Here is a 14,419-nt window from a genome sequence, read left to right on the forward strand (position 1 = left end):
TGGAATATCATTATTTGGGATATTATCAAACCTAATCTGATTTAAATTCAGACACATGGGTGGGTTTGTTTTGTTTAGGCATGGATGTATCTGGAAATGGATCTACGGCTCCATTAAATTCCTAGCCCTGAGTATCAGCTTTATAGCACCGTTGACAATTAAAGGCAATGTTCCCGCGGTCGCGGAGACTACATTCACGGTAAACGCTGCATGTGTCGGTGCAATCGTGAAATTACCTTGACATTTTAACACGGATCTCCGGCGATACGGAATGAATCCACTCCCTAGTCATAGGTCCTACGTGAACTCGTGCAAATAGGAAGATGGATGAGGTCATATGACGTCAGGGTACACCCTGCAACGCCGTCATCGGATGACAAAATAAATAGCACTATATCTGATCAAGCCTGTAGTCTTAAATTATTCACATATATTCACTGCTGCGCACCAACGTGCATGTACATCTTTATAGAAATTGCGCTATGATTTGGACGATACTTTTGCTTGTCCAGGGCATTCTTCTCTTATTCGTACTTGTTTCGAAACGCTCCAGGTGAGTACCCTTTTCTAAAATGAATGTTCTATTAGGCTAATGTCAATGCTTGCACTGCATACATTGAATAAGGCATGCATGCGTTCTGTATTATATTGTGGGCATTTCGAACTTGTTTTCACCTGTGCACATATTTGTTTAGCACACTAGCCTACTTATCTAATAGGTGTATTGCCTACCTAGCATAAACTAACCCAGCATAAAGTTGTATTTACCATAAACCTAAAGTAATCCAAATACATCTTAATAATATCATAGTTGTATTGAGCAGTAGATGAGTTACATGAGTTGTCGCCTGTCAATCCTTTTTGAGAGGGAAGGTTGAAATAATCCCGAGATTAACCAAAAACCAAGTGCTATTAAGGACTATTTTCACTGGCCAGTCTTAAATGTCAACTTGTGTGTCTCAAAGATCATAAAGTCACATCTGTTTTCATCCTTGCTTACTGCTATATCGCTGGATAAATTGATGGGCTCATTCTATTATAAATGTTATTGGGAGTGTTCCGGCTTTAAAACTTATTGGCTAAACTGTATCTATTTTACTCATAGCTGTGTCACACAATGTACTGATAAGAGCCAGGCATGTGAATATTGAATAGTCAATTGATTTCGGATACAGTTACTATATCTACAGACAACATCTGTGTAATCAGTAACTTTGGTATGAACAAATATATAGGTTTGAATATTAGCTGTTCAAAGTTACATGGGTTTTCTTTCTATACAGGTCAGAGAAAGAGCCACCTTTAGACAAAGGAGTTATTCCATGGTTAGGCCACGCCCTTGAGTTTGGAAGAGATGCTGCCAAGTTTCTAAACCGTATGAAGGTGAAGCATGGCGATATCTTCACGGTAAGAGTGGTGATATGAAAAACTTTTCTCAACATCATCTACCTAATATGTATGTACCTGAACCTGATCATCTGTTCTTGCCTAAATCCATGGATACATCTATAGTAGATGTAAATTCCTCACCATTCATGATGAGTGTGTTGGTGTGTTCCACTTTTTGATTTTGTGTGTGTGTGTGTGTGTGTGTGTGTGTGTAGGTGCGTGTGGCTGGGCGCTATGTGACAGTGCTACTGGACCCCAGCTCTTATGATGCTGTGATAGAGGACTCTGTGTCCCTAGACTTCACACGCTACGCACAGGTTCTCATGGACAGAATATTCAGCCTGCGGCTCCCCCATCACAACCCTACTGTAGAGAAGGCCCTAACAAAACAGTACGTCCCTATCCTTATCACACACTCCTTTCTGTGTGGTCAGCCCAAAAACAGCTGTACGTGCCCATTGATACGGTCAGAGAATGACAAATTAAAGTTTTGACATATAAACGATTAAGGACAGCATTGTCCAGCCAATAACTGGATCCTTACACAGGTATAATATGCTACTCTCTGTGTGTGTGATGTTGCTTCCTGGCTCCACCGTAGTCTAACTCAAAAGTTTCACTCCCTGAGACCGAGAGGTGCCTGGGACCAGGGATTACCACATCGACCATCACAGATATCACTACCATCACCATGGCCTGATTAGCCTCATGTTATGGTTTATAAAGGCATACTGTGTCAGAGTGTGGAGCAAATGCACTCACCTCCCACCATTCTGTTGATTGGCACTGTTGTGGAACTATCTCAGTCTCTCACAGTCATATTGTCTTGCAGAATATCTAGGCCGTTGTGTAGGTTGCAGTGCTTTTCTTCTGGCTTTATATAGCATAGATGTCAAGCTCTCTGTAATGGATGTTGAATCTACAGAGCAGCATTTTGTACCCTGCCACACAGGTGTACTGCACTGACATATCCTCCAGCCCCCAGTTTATAGTTCAGACTGATCAGTTACAGTATTTCCACAGGCAACACCTATGGTTATGGTGTTATTCCATAGAGGCGTGATACTACACCTGTCTTCACAGTGCCATTACTTAACTAAATAAGCATTGTCCGAGCCAAAGCGACCAATAATAAACACCTAGAATGCTAGTCTAGGACACAATTAGGTAAAAGTGAATTACAGGTTTGGCCTTGGTGACATCATATATGACGAACATTCCTTTCTCTTGACCTTAAACCTTTGCACCCTCAGGCACTTTGAGGGCGGGAGCCTATCCTGCCTGAGCAGCACCATGCACTGCCACCTCCAGTCCCTGCTGCTGCAAGCCCAGAGGCCCTGTCACAACCAGACCGACTGGAACACGGACGGGCTCTTCAGCTTCTGTTACAGTCTTCTCTTCAGGTACGAACGGAAGAGTTCCTATACCTCCTTCCCTTCTTCACTTACTCATTCACCCACGCGTCCCCAAGGGCCTACGTCAAACGCCTGGGATAAACAGTTTACTTACCAGCCCGTTCCACAAGCCACTTGTTTGTAAATACACCAGTAAGAATGTTTAGTGACACATAAGAGGCATCTAATGAAAAGAAAGAGCAGTGCCACTCATGAAATTCCTCTTTCAGGCTGCCCTTCCTGTAGAACTCCCCCGGCTACACACTTTAAAAGGGTTTTTATTTATAGTGTTGCCAGAGATGTTTGAGATGGTCATTTAAACATTCAGCATCCTAATGGGGACCAGATGATTTAGTCATGACTTCTGTTAGCATTAGGCAACATCATTACTTAATAGGTCAGACACCGTGAAGCAGGGGTTCTCAAAGTGGGGTCTGCGGCCGTACTGCATGGGGTCCACAGGCAGATCTCAAAATATAACATGAATTAAGTTGTATTTTTTATTAATATTACTAACAACAACAGATTAATATATCCCTTTGCCAAAATAATTGTAATCTACAAGTTAAAGTATGTTCTAAAGCCTGGGCAACATGGGCCTGTGAGGCTCACAGTGATATTGGTATTCACAGTACTCCACCAATTATACATTTTTCAACTGGATACTTCTTGTATTTCCCAAAAATGTTTTGTTAACATAAATGCACTGTAATGTAAGCTTTTAAAAGAAATGGCATTATGTGTAAATTGCAGAATATTACTTTTAAAACTGCTTCATTTTCTCTCCAATGCCAAGAGGTGTGCCTTTCTAATGTTCCTTCCCAGGGACCGAGACTTGGTAGAAGTCCTTGTATGCTATTATTATATCACTCGAGCTGTGTTCTAATTATGTCGGGGTTCCTGATGAATTTACTATCACAAAAGGGGTCCCTGACCCCAAAACATTTGAAAAACCCCGCTGTGAAGTAATCTAGGATGAGGAAGATTTATACTAAATAGGAGGTTTATACTAGTAATACCCCACACTGTGAACAGTTTAGGTGGGTGGGCAGTGGCCGGTGTGACACAGGAAGTGTTCCTGTTGACCTTCAGTTGGAGGACGCCACTGTGGGCAAGGTATTCCTCCATCGATCGGAAATGGTTCTTAACAATCACTTAAAACTGAAATGCTTAATGGTGAAACTGCCATGCCTGTTTTAAATACAAAGAACAAAGAAGTTACTGCAAACAACGAACAGTTTTTCCCCCTCTGACATAATTGCACGGGAGATAGAAGAGCACACTATTATGTACTGCAATTATTTCTACCATGCTACGCGACATCTCCTCAGCTGGGCAACAAAAACAATAACAACGGTGGTGGCAGAGCCATGGCGCTGTTTATTCCATCTTTAAGGCAACATCTTCAATCAATTTAATGATCACTCAATTACATGTTTTCCTAAGCTTAACTGCTACTAGCAACCAAATGTTTTTTTCAACATGCCACTCTACAACCACATACTCACCATCCCACTCTCTCTCTCTCTCAGGGCAGGGTACCTCACACTTTTTGGAGGGGAGCAGAACAACAACAGAACAGACCCCACTGACGTCTATGAGGAGTACCGGAAGTTTGACAACCTCCTGACCAAAATGGCCAGGACCACACTGAAACCAGGTGACTACATGAAACATGGTCTCTGAAAGAAACATTGTGAGCCACAAGGTTTTACATTTGTGTAAAGGTACAGTGGCAGCTGGGTGTGGGAGTTGATCAAAAAAATTGGTGTGTCCGATCTTAGGGCTTAATTCAGTTTGGATGTGGTGTTATAGTTTGATTGTTTTACCCTAATGTAAACTCAGCAAAAAAAAGATACGTCCCTTTTTCAGGACCCTGTCTTTCAAAGATAACTCGTAAAAATCCAAATAACTTCACAGATCTTCATTGTAAAGGGCTTAAACACTGTTTCCCATGCTTGTTCAATGAACCATAAACAATGAATGAACATGCACCTGTGGAACGGTCGTTAAGACACTAACAGATGGTAGGCAATTAAGGTCACAGTTATGAAAACTTAGGACTCTAAAGAGGCCTTTCTACTGACTCTGAAAAACACCAAAAGAAAGATGCCCAGGGTCCCTGCTCATCTGCGTGAACGTGCCTTAGTCATGCTGCAAGGAGGCATGAGGACTGCAGATGTGGCCAGGGCAATAAATTGCAATGTCTGTGCTGTAAGATGCCTAAGACAGCGCTACAGGGAGACAGGATGGACAGCTGATCGTCCTCGCAGTGGCAGACCACGTGTAACAACACCTGCACAGGATCGGTACATCCAAACATCACACCTGCGGGACAGGTACAGGATGGCAACAACAACTGCCCGAGTTACACCAGGAACGCACAATCCCTCCATCAGTGCTCAGACTGTCCGCAATAGGCTGAGAGAGGCTGGACTAAGGGCTTGTTGGCCTGTTGTAAGGCAGGTCCTCAACAGACATCACCGGCAACAACGTCGCCTATGAGCACAAACCCACCGTTGCTGGACCAGACAGGACTGGCAAAAAGTGCTCTTCACTGATGAGTCGCGGTTTCGTCTCACCAGGGGTGATGGTCGGATTTGCGTTTATCGTTGAAGGAATGAGCGTTACACCGAGGCCTGTACTCTGGAGCGGGATCAATTTTGGAGGTGGAGGGTCCGTCATGGTCTGGGGCGGTGTGTCACAGTATCATCGGATTGAGCTTGTTGTCATTGTAGGCAATCTCAACACTGTGTGTTACAGGGAAGATATCCTCCTCCCTCATGTGGTACCCTTCCTGCAGGCTCATCCTGACATGACCCTCCAGCATGACAATGCCACCAGCCCTACTGCTCATTCTGTGCGTGATTTCCTGAAAGACAGGAATGTCAGTGTTCTGCCATGGCCAGCGAAGAGCCCGGATCTCAATACCATTGAGCACGTCTGGGACCTGTTGGATCAGAGGGTGAGGGCTCGGGCCATTCCCCCCAGAAATGTCCGGGAACTTGCAGGTGCCTTGGTTGAAGAGTGGGGTAACATCTCACAGCAATAACTGGCAAATCTGGTGCAGTCTATGAGGAGGAGATGCACTGCAGTACTTAATGCAGCTGGTGGCCACACCAGATACTGACTGTTACTTTTGATTTTGACCCCCCCCCTTTGTTCAGGGACACATTATTAACATTCTGTTCGTCACATGTCAGTGGAACTTGTTCAGTTTATGTCTCAGTTGTTGAATCTTGTTATGTTCATACAAATATTTACACATGTTAAGTTTGCTGAAAATCAACGCAGTTGACAGTGAGAGGACATTTCGTCTTTTGCTGAGTTTATTATAAAGACTGAATAGAGGAATAATTCAATCTGTAATATCCCCGATCACTTTATGACTCAGATTTTTATACATATCATTGAGTCGGCTGGCTGTTTGTGATTTGTCATATTTGTCATTGTATGGACTCACTGTGGTGACCTCATCAGTAAAAGGGTTTTAGTTTGTTTCTTGCTTGCCATGGTGCGGTCACTGCAGTGAATTACTTTATCTAAGCGGGTCATATGTTTGAATCTCATTTCCGACTCCAATTGGCTTAATTACTCATGGTCCCTATGTCATTTCTTCTCAGTCATACACCTGCTTCATCTACAGGCTCTATCTGATGTCACCTGACACACCTGTCTGTCCTCTCACCCTCTCACTGTCACCTGTCCTTTTCACCTCCTTATATCTGATCTTACTGTTCTCTAACTATACATACTATATTTGTTTGTACCTCCCGGGTTACTCCCACATATCTCCTGTTTCGTGTCACTGATGTCACCTCTTTCTATTGAAATGGCATATTTGTTCATCTGTCTTATCTTGCATGTCACACCTATAACTCACTCTTCGTGTTTCCCATGTTCATGTTACACACCTCTCCCACCCGTCTCTGTTTTCAGGATTATGTCACCTGTATCTCTCTATCGACACTTGACTCACTAATCAAATTAGCTCAGTCTGATCTCATCTGTTTTACCAATGTGTGTCTGTGTTTACTCTTGACTCACCTGCCTGTGTGTTCCTGTCTGTGTGTGTGTGTCAGAGGAGAAGCGGACCGCCCAGAGTGTAAGGGGGCGTCTGTGGGAGTTGTTGGCCCCGGCGGGGCTGGGAGAGGGCTCCGGGTCCAGCCCCTGGCTGAGAGACTACAGGCACCTTTTGCAGGAAGAGGGAGCTGACGAGGAAACTCAGAGGAGAGCCCTGCTGCTGCAGCTGTGGGCCACACAGGTGAGTCATAGGCACTCCCACATCTCACCTCACCTCCCTAAGAGGAGTAGTGGCCTGTCATTGTCACAAAGCAAGGGCTGCCCAGCTATTTAAAGCTGTTCTGAATAGGTCTTGTGAACGATTGGTGAAAATCCCTGTTGTTCCATTGCACCCATAGAAAAATTCCTTTCTATTCAATAGCTTTTTGGAGGTGGGCCAACAATGATACCTAGTAATACAGCAGCATGCCCTCCTGGCTAGCAGCCATCTTAAACATGAACATTTTCCAATACAAAGACACTCGCATGCCAATGTCAGATGCTAGACTCGACTGGTTAAGGATGTTACCCTTTGTGAAATTCAGCTACCCACACGGTGTGCCTCTCAAATTCTGATTATACTGTACCTGTTTGTCAACCACACCTTATGCTTTGTCCAACCACTATAGAATACTTTTGTGATTAGTGATTATTTTTGAAAGACTAGAAATAAATACTAGCACATTCAGTTCTTTAAGATGAATACTAATGCTGTATTCTCAACCACTGGAGTGTATGGAAAACCCCTAGAACTGTTAGACCTTATTTTAGTGTTATCTTGGAGGGGACAGACATCCTGTCCCTATGTTAGACTACTGCAAGTCCCTGTGGGCTCCAACTAAACATGGCCTCAGTGGGAGGTTCTCAAGCTCTCTTTGCTGCTAGAATTGTTGTTACAGAGCTACTGTTGTCTGCTCCTCCTGCTCTAACAAGGACTTCCCTAATTAAACATGGTAATGAGTGTAATATGCATCTTTACCACAAGAGTGCACTAGTAACCCGTTTATGTCCTTTATATAAAAGGGTCTGACTCCAGCTAAACAGATACTTTTTGGGGAATCCCAAGATGGCAAAAGTACACACTATGATACCAAGAACATTCTGAGTACACTCTGAGTACTCAGCTCCTGCTTAGCATGGTTGGGGTTAATTCCATTTAAATTCCAGTCAGTTCAAAAGGTACACTGAAATTCCAATTGTCTTCAATGCTTTTCAATGAAGAACATTCAGAATTGGAATTTGGTTTACTTTCTGAATTGACTGGAATTCAAATGAAATTACCCCAACCCTGCTGCTTAGACGTATTACTTCACCCATTGAGCACTGATAACTGCATCTACAATTTCACACAGCCACATGATCTACCATCATCATGCAACTCTTGATTGTAATTTTTCAGTTCCCCTAAGAATGTAGTGAAGAACATAAGGTGTTACCACAAAAAATAATGTGTGTATTATATTGTATGTAATTCCTGGATAGTGTGTAGTGCAGCATATTACATGGCTAGTGCTGAGAGATTAACCAAAATGTATTTTTCTAAATATATTTTTTTTTACAACTAATTGGCTGACGTCGGTTCAATTTTTTGAATTCCATTTCCTTTGTTTTTTTCTGTGAGCTCGATGTACAGTTTCTGTAGGGATAAATCAGATCAAGCTTGGACTGTGCGATGGAGTTGTAGTGGTAAAAAACTACAATGACCATAATCCATTACGCACCTGCTTAAACTTGTCCGGTCTGTGCAGAGCAAGACACAAGAGACTGAGAACGTTCTATCTAGAGGGATAGAAAGCGGAGTGCTAAGTGATTGATAGTTGGCATTCAGCAGTCCTAAAAGTATGCCTAATTTCCTTTTGAAGAATGACTAAAATAGTGATTTTGTCAGACCGCGTTGGCAGCCGCTCTATATGAGAGGATGACGTGGAATGAAATAATCAAATAAAACAAATATTTTGTTAAAGTAATGTAAATAAATGATAGTTAATTAGTGATAAGCAATAATGGGCAGTCACCACCATCATGGGACTTTTATTAATTATTTAATTCTGTGTTACAGCTTTAAACCCACAAAATGCATAGTGTATGTAATGTCCCCCCCAAAAATTGAAAAAAACATGATTATTTTTTTCCATGATCGAACCAAAACCGAACCGACCTCAAAAAGCACTAATCGCTCAGCACTATACATGGCGAACATTGTTTAGTCTGGAGTCGATGTAAATTCAGTGGTCTTTCCACTCATGTACAAACACAGACAGATGGCCAGGACAGCCCAGTGTGCACCGAACACTCCATATTGAGTCTCTTTGGTGTCTAATGGCTTTGCTTTTATAGTAACCATTACAGCACTTACTCTCTGACAGTAGCCATAACATGGTTGTCTATCATAGACACAGGAAAGGAACCAGTCTAATTCATTAGGCCTTGTGATTTAACTATATTAACAAGTGATGGTTTCCCCTATGAGAGAAAATAGTAAGAGCTGGCATGTGATGTGTAATGTTCTCTTCTCCAGTTACATAATTGCTACCTGCACAGTCTCACTGTGAGAACCATCTGAAAGGGAACTCGCTGTGTCATTGCCTTCATGTCAACCTTCATTTGTTGCCAGGGTAACGTTGGACCTGCTGCATTCTGGCTGTTAGGTTTCCTGTTGACAAACCCTGAGGCTATGAGGGCGGTGAGAAGAGAGTTCAGCAGCATCTCCGAGCAGGACTCGGCACAGTGTCCCCTACTGGACAGGCTGCAGCACACACCTGTGTTTGGTGAGTGTTTCTTGTTTACTGGGTATATGCACAAAGACAAGGAGCTTCATCCCTATGGGCAAATGTACCCTAATGAACAGAGTAGAGAGAAAAGAGGGTGGGGGGAGAGGTGAGAGGGCAGTTGAAGAGAAACACACACATATATATATATACACACACACACACACACACACACACACACACACACACACACACACACACACACACTGTTCCCAGGCAAGTGGCCACACATACAGTAGTCTTTGCCTGAGACCCTAATGAGCTCAATGACTAAAGGACCAGGGCAGATCCACCTGCTCAGGCCCTGAAGGTTGCTCTCAATGATCTAATGGCTCCCATGTCACCATCAACAGGTGCTCTAACCTCTGGTGCAAATAATGAGCACATAAGGAAAGTGCCACCTACCTGAAGATAGAAACCTGCCTTTAGCCATTTTTAAAGTTTAAAAATGTATTTAACCTTTATTTAACTAGGCAAGTCTATTCATAACTATTCTTAAGGGACTCCTCAAATAAGAATGACCTTAGCGAATCTATTACAAGGACATAAGATCTGTATGCTTAATGAGTCTGTGTACATTAGTGTTCATCGTCTTCTTTTCTTTGTCTACTCTATCCCAGACAGTGCCTTAGAGGAGACTCTGAGGCTCAGTGCTGCCCCGTTCATCACCAGAGAGGTAGTGCAGGAAAAGACCCTGCAAATGGCCAATGGGCAGGAGTACCAGCTCAGGAGGGGGGACAGAGTGTGTCTGTTCCCCTTCATTAGCCCTCAGATGGACCCTGAGATCCACCAGGAACCACAGGTATGGATGTTAGTTGCCTCTCACACATGAACAAATAATAGCTCCCTAATAATGGACAATAAAGTATAGTTTCAAATCCATCTGTGTAACACAGGTTAAAGATAAGGTACAGTAATAAGTATTGACATTTTTTTACGTAAGGAGGAAGCACACCTACACAGTTTCTAAAGTGCCCCTGGATTACCCAAGATACAGAGAGAGGGGTTGAACCTAGAACATTGTAAGGCACTTGAACACAAACAGAAATAGGAGTGGGAAGGGAGTTAGCTTGTTACACAGCTGAATCATTGCTTTGTCCTTCACCCTACAGTACCAGCCAGTTAGTGGAATACACACGGAAATTGTAGTAAATGATTGGGTAGTAACAGGCTATTATTGCCATCTGATATGATATGGCTGTGTGCAGCAGGAAGCGTGGGGGAACAGTCATGTGTGATCATCATTTGTCAGTATGAGCTGGGTTCACTGCTTTACCTTCCTGCGTTTCCTGTCATAGAGATTCAAGTATGAACGCTTCCTCAACAAGGACGGATCTGTGAAGAAGGACTTCTTTAAAGGAGGCAGACGGCTCAAGTACTACACCATGCCATGGGGCGCAGGCACCAATGGCTGTGTGGGCAAACGCTTTGCCATCAGCTCCATCAGACAGTGAGTATCTCTGCGTGTTCCTTGTGGGTCTTAGGGGGAGGGCAGAGGAGGTCAGAGGGAGTCAGAGGTCCCCACTTCACCAGAATCAAGGACAGACTTAATTCTGGGATTGATTAGCTCACCTCACAGCAAATTCCATTATAGGAAGAGGGAAGGCTTAGCAGCTGTCTTTTACTGCACAGGCTTCTCCAGGTGTCTATGCAAGATTGGGTTACAATGACATGAATTTCACTGCTATGCAAATAGAACATGCCAAAATAAAATACAAATATATTCTGCAAAAACTGGTGTGTGCAATGGTCAATGTTACAGTTTAGGCACATTTATAATGTATTATGAAAATAACTCACATGTTGTGTCTTTATCTGTGTGTTCAGGTTTGTGTACCTGGTCCTGTCTCATCTGGAACTGGAGCTGTGTGACTCAGAGGCTCAGGTGCCAGAGGTGAACACCAGTCGCTTTGGGTTTGGAATGTTGCAGCCTGAAGGAGACCTGGCCATCAGATATAAACCTAGACATTCACATTGAAGACGTGAAGTCTGGTTTGTGAAGTTTAGGCTAATTTAAAAAAATGTATGACATATGTCAATATAATGTATTGTATCTATTTTTGTATCAGCACAAATGTACAGTGTAATGTGTTATTTATCTTTAATTATAATGTATATATTTAACTTTAAAATAGTCACTTCATAACAATAATAAAAACAATTGTTCTAGACTATTTTGTTTGTAAAATAAGTTGTATCAATGATTAACCTGGCTCCATAAAACCAGCTTCAAGTGTTTAAAGTGCATTATATATAAACTATTGCACCACCTTAATTAGAAATATTTGTAAAAACATTTTCACAACAAAACACCAATTTGGAGCTTATCCCAGTGATGAAAGTGTCCTAAATCCCCCCCAGTCCCATGATGGTTGTGTCCATTGCATCAGGGAACTAACTCACTGTTCCCCGGGCACCGAAGACGTGGATGTCGATTAAGGCAGCCCCTGCCCTCCCCTGCACTGATTCAGATGCAGAAGATACATTTCAGTTGAAGGCATTCAGTTGTACAACTGACTAGGTATCCCCCTTTCCCTTTATATATTTGGTGGAGTAATTGGGCGGCTGGCGCTCTTTAAACAGATCAAACCACACATTTGTCACACTAACCATGTTTCCATAGGCAGAGAGTAAAATCGTACATATTAATAGAATTCTAATAATCGGTAAAACATTTTAAAATGCAGACGGATAATTTGTTCGTTCGACATGGTGGGATCTTTTTGTGTCAAATTAATTATTCGATAAATGGCGGTGGTAACGCCTTTATGCTTCAAATATTGATATAACTATCATATCGAAGTAAACTTGGAGTCGCACGATGATAGGGTGTGTAGTCATCCCACTACGACTCGGGAAACCATACAGTTTATTAGGGTACGGATTGAATAACTTGAACTTCACAAGGTGATGGAAGTGCATGGTGATATTGATGCTGCTTTTCAATAAATATCTAGGGTCTTATTCTAGTGACATGATAATAGATGCTTGACTGCCATTTGACAAATACAAATATTCTTGCTCTTAGACTATCCATAATAATCTCATGCAGACTAGCCTACCTGCGCTGTATCTGCCAACTGTTGGCTAGAGCGCACGTGCCAAAACCATATTAGGCACACATTTACTATTCAGCGCAACAGTTTTTGTGACCGAACGATCCGTAAAGGTGAAAATACGATGGAAACGCATTTAACTTTAGGTTTTTATTCGGTACATGAAAACTTAAGCGAAGAGGTACATTTTGTGTGCTCTACATCACCACGCAGTGATTTTTATCCACAAGTCCATTTGGTGGAAGTACACCACTGGTAGGGGAAATGTGCATATTTTCTTTATGCAGTTTTTTTTGTATTCCCATGAAAATTGGCCGCCATTTTTTTGTAAATAATCTCGCTCTTTTGTTCATAAGGGAGTGAACGTTATTTATAATAAGGGTTACATGGAGAAAATCAGACCTCTGAAATGAAAATGGCTTGCCATCCCTTCAGCAAAATACACAGTGTTCAAACATTAAGAACACCTTCCTACTGTAATATTGAGTTGCAACGAAACTGTCCCTGTTTGCAAATAATTACATCTAAGACGTCATTAGGAATCCAAGCATGGTACTTTCAAACACTAGGCCTACCTTTCCACCCCAGGCAGAGTAGGCCTACCTTTCCACCCCAGGCAGAGTAGGCCTACCGACGCAGAATGTAAGCTTTAACTGCTGGTTACATGGCTTAACCCAACGAGAGGTCACACGTGTTTCCCTAAAATCTGTCTGGGTTTAACATCTTCTATCGTACAGAAAGTGAATATCTTAATTCATAGATAGTGACAGAGTTAGATTACTTCCTAAGCAAAGTCTATTTTTGGTCTAGCCTCTGATATCCCCATATCAGAGTCATATCCCCATATCAGAGTCACGTCTTTCCCGGGTATTTTACAGTTTGTTTCTAGCATAAAGGATCTCGGACCAAAGCGCTTTATGTAATCGGATCCGTTTAATCTTATTCAAAATCACAAACTAACAAGGGGTACGCCTGTGCTTTTTGCCATTTTCTTTAATTAAAGGTAGGCCTATAGCGTACCCTCTCATACCCCCTCAATTCGAGTCTTGGTTTTAACTTAAAAGCCCTTCGCTGACACGGAGGTAGGCTGGTGGGTTGAGGAATTGACCGAGAAATCTATGGATAGAGCAGCCTCCTAATTTCGTCTATCAAACAGGTAGGTCTGCCTATTATTTATTAAATAGGAAGAAATAGGCTACAACACAAACCCCTCTTGTTGTTAGTAAAGTCTAATTCAAATGAAGACGATTAAATGAATTATGCGTACTCGAATTTGCCTACTTTCAGCACCATGAGCTGTCCATTTCTGGTTCATTGTGCCGCGACTGCTGCTTCAAGTTTCAGCACCACAATATAAATTACTCGAATCTGGCTGATTGTGAGGTCAATAACTCTGATAAATACATAATGGCCAAGAAACATTGTTTTTAATCAAATCAATTATAGTAGTAGAAAGCTCTCAAAGTTGACCTCTGGTCTTCCTCATCTCCACACTCTCCTTCTAAAACTGAACATAACATAGATTATAGGCTGGTCTGTGCGCAAGTTAGCGCGTTTTTAGGACTAAGCCTAATAAACAAAACATTTTCTGAAAAAGCCTTTGACTCTCCTGAACTGCCACCGTAGCCCTACACAGCACAGCCATTGGTTAGACAGGACACACTTTTTTTTACCATCAGCAAGAGCAGAGCAGGCTGGGTCACAGGGTTGGAATAGTATTGCTGTGTGTAATGCAGCCTGGTTTTATGTA

At 42.4% G+C, this 14,419-nt stretch overlaps 1 protein-coding gene across 1 annotated transcript; it reads left to right on the top strand.

The window, feature by feature from the left end:
- The first annotated feature begins 453 nt into the window (after window positions 1-453).
- LOC120064563 (prostacyclin synthase-like) lies at window positions 454-11,787 on the top strand. Its single transcript, XM_039015153.1, has 10 exons — window positions 454-553; window positions 1,284-1,407; window positions 1,605-1,780; window positions 2,643-2,792; window positions 4,316-4,443; window positions 6,866-7,047; window positions 9,460-9,613; window positions 10,234-10,415; window positions 10,912-11,063; window positions 11,441-11,787. The coding sequence occupies exons 1-10, from the start codon at window positions 483-485 to the stop codon at window positions 11,589-11,591; spliced, it is 1,470 nt and encodes a 489-aa protein (XP_038871081.1). The 5' UTR covers window positions 454-482; the 3' UTR covers window positions 11,592-11,787.
- The last annotated feature ends 2,632 nt before the right edge of the window (window positions 11,788-14,419 follow it).

Source organism: Salvelinus namaycush, chromosome 20, assembly GCF_016432855.1.
Source record: "Salvelinus namaycush isolate Seneca chromosome 20, SaNama_1.0, whole genome shotgun sequence".
NCBI classification, from domain to species: Eukaryota; Metazoa; Chordata; class Actinopteri; order Salmoniformes; family Salmonidae; genus Salvelinus; species Salvelinus namaycush.

Coding starts and splice junctions, on each gene's coding strand:
- LOC120064563 (XM_039015153.1), top strand. CDS start 483: ATGATTTGGACGATACTTTTGCTTGTCCAGGGCATTCTTCTCTTATTC. Junction 1,408..1,604: donor AGCATGGCGATATCTTCACG/GTAAGAGTGGTG, acceptor GTGTGTGTGTAG/GTGCGTGTGGCTGGGCGCTA. Junction 9,614..10,233: donor GCAGCACACACCTGTGTTTG/GTGAGTGTTTCT, acceptor ACTCTATCCCAG/ACAGTGCCTTAGAGGAGACT.